At 30.0% G+C, this 1,291-nt stretch overlaps 1 protein-coding gene across 1 annotated transcript in view; it reads left to right on the top strand.

Annotated features, from left to right (window-relative positions):
• The window catches only part of LOTGIDRAFT_176623 (hypothetical protein), a gene marked incomplete at both ends in the record, with an annotated part of 9,090 nt that overhangs the window by 5,530 nt on the left and 2,269 nt on the right, over positions 1-1,291 (top strand). Inside the window, 2 exons of the mRNA XM_009054826.1 lie at positions 44-224; positions 974-1,180. Coding sequence (XP_009053074.1) covers positions 44-224; positions 974-1,180 — 388 coding nt within the window. The remainder of the gene's footprint in view (positions 1-43; positions 225-973; positions 1,181-1,291) is intronic.

Raw genomic sequence — 1,291 nt, 5'->3', positions numbered from 1 at the left:
ATCACAAATTTCAATATCATAAATTTTATTAATTTTTTTCCAGAACATTTAAGATTATGGATGATGATGAAAGTCGTTCGTTAGATTTTAAAGAATTTAAAAAAGGAATCTCTGATTACGGTNTAACAGAAATTAAAGAAGAAACAGTCCAAGAATTATTTACAACTTTTGATAAAGATGGAAGTGGAACCATTGATTTCGATGAGTTTTTAGTTCATTTACGTGTTAGTATAAAGAAATTTTTTCTTTTTTTTTGCTGCAGATAAATGCAAATGCACATCAGTGTAATTTTAATGATATGAATTATGAATATAGACATGGCTGAATTCTTGTGTGTTGGATTGCCCCCTTCCCTCATGCCTCTAAGCAGCCAATTGGAGCTGTTTTCTTTAATCATATTGTTCTTTAGCATGGTCAGTTATAGTGATACTACGTCTTAGAATGAAAATGAAAGTTCTCGAAAATGGTCAATATGAGTATATATTCATCAGTGAACTTACTTGGTGTCATAAAGTTACAACAGAATCCTTGTCAAATCTAGAAAATTGGAAAATTCATAAAAACGCTTAATCTTAATATTAAGTGTTTTTCAATAGTTAATTGCATATTTATGGATAATTACTAAGTTTTTTGGATTTATCGGATTATATAAGGATCCTGTAATGTTATTTATGACACCAGGTATATCTACTGATGAATATATGATCTTCTTGGTCAAGTTTAAAATTCTTAAATTTTATGTTCATTGTAAGCTCATATAACATGACATCATTAGCATGGTCATAGCATGGTCATAGCATGGTCATAGCATGGTCATAGCATAGTCATAGCATAGTCATAGCATAGTCATAGCATGGTCATAGTATGGTCATAGCATGGTCATAGCATAGTAACGTTGAACAAGTGGTGGGTGTGGTTTCTAATCTATTTTTTTAAGATCTGTATTTGAAAGAAGATGTAAATACTATTTTAGCCTCCAATGAGTAACACAAGAAAGAATTTGATTCATCGAGCGTTTACCAAGTTAGATAAATCTGGTGATGGAATTATAACGACAGATGATTTGAAAGGTGTCTATAGTGTTAAAAAACATCCCAAATATTTAAATGGAGAATGGTCTGAAGATCAATGTTTAGGAGAGTTTCTAAAAACTTTTGATACACAAGACAAAGATGGCAAAGTAAGTTTTTTTTATTTCCCATATTGTTTTTTTTCATATTGTACAAAATTTTGCACTTCAATCTGGTTTTAGAGTAACAAAAGATATGACAGACTCCCTTTTAATAATGTA

The sequence above is a fragment of the Lottia gigantea genome (assembly GCF_000327385.1).
Source record: "Lottia gigantea unplaced genomic scaffold LOTGIsca_2269, whole genome shotgun sequence".
Classification (NCBI taxonomy): domain Eukaryota; kingdom Metazoa; phylum Mollusca; class Gastropoda; family Lottiidae; genus Lottia; species Lottia gigantea.
This window is presented reverse-complemented; position numbering and strand designations above follow the sequence as displayed.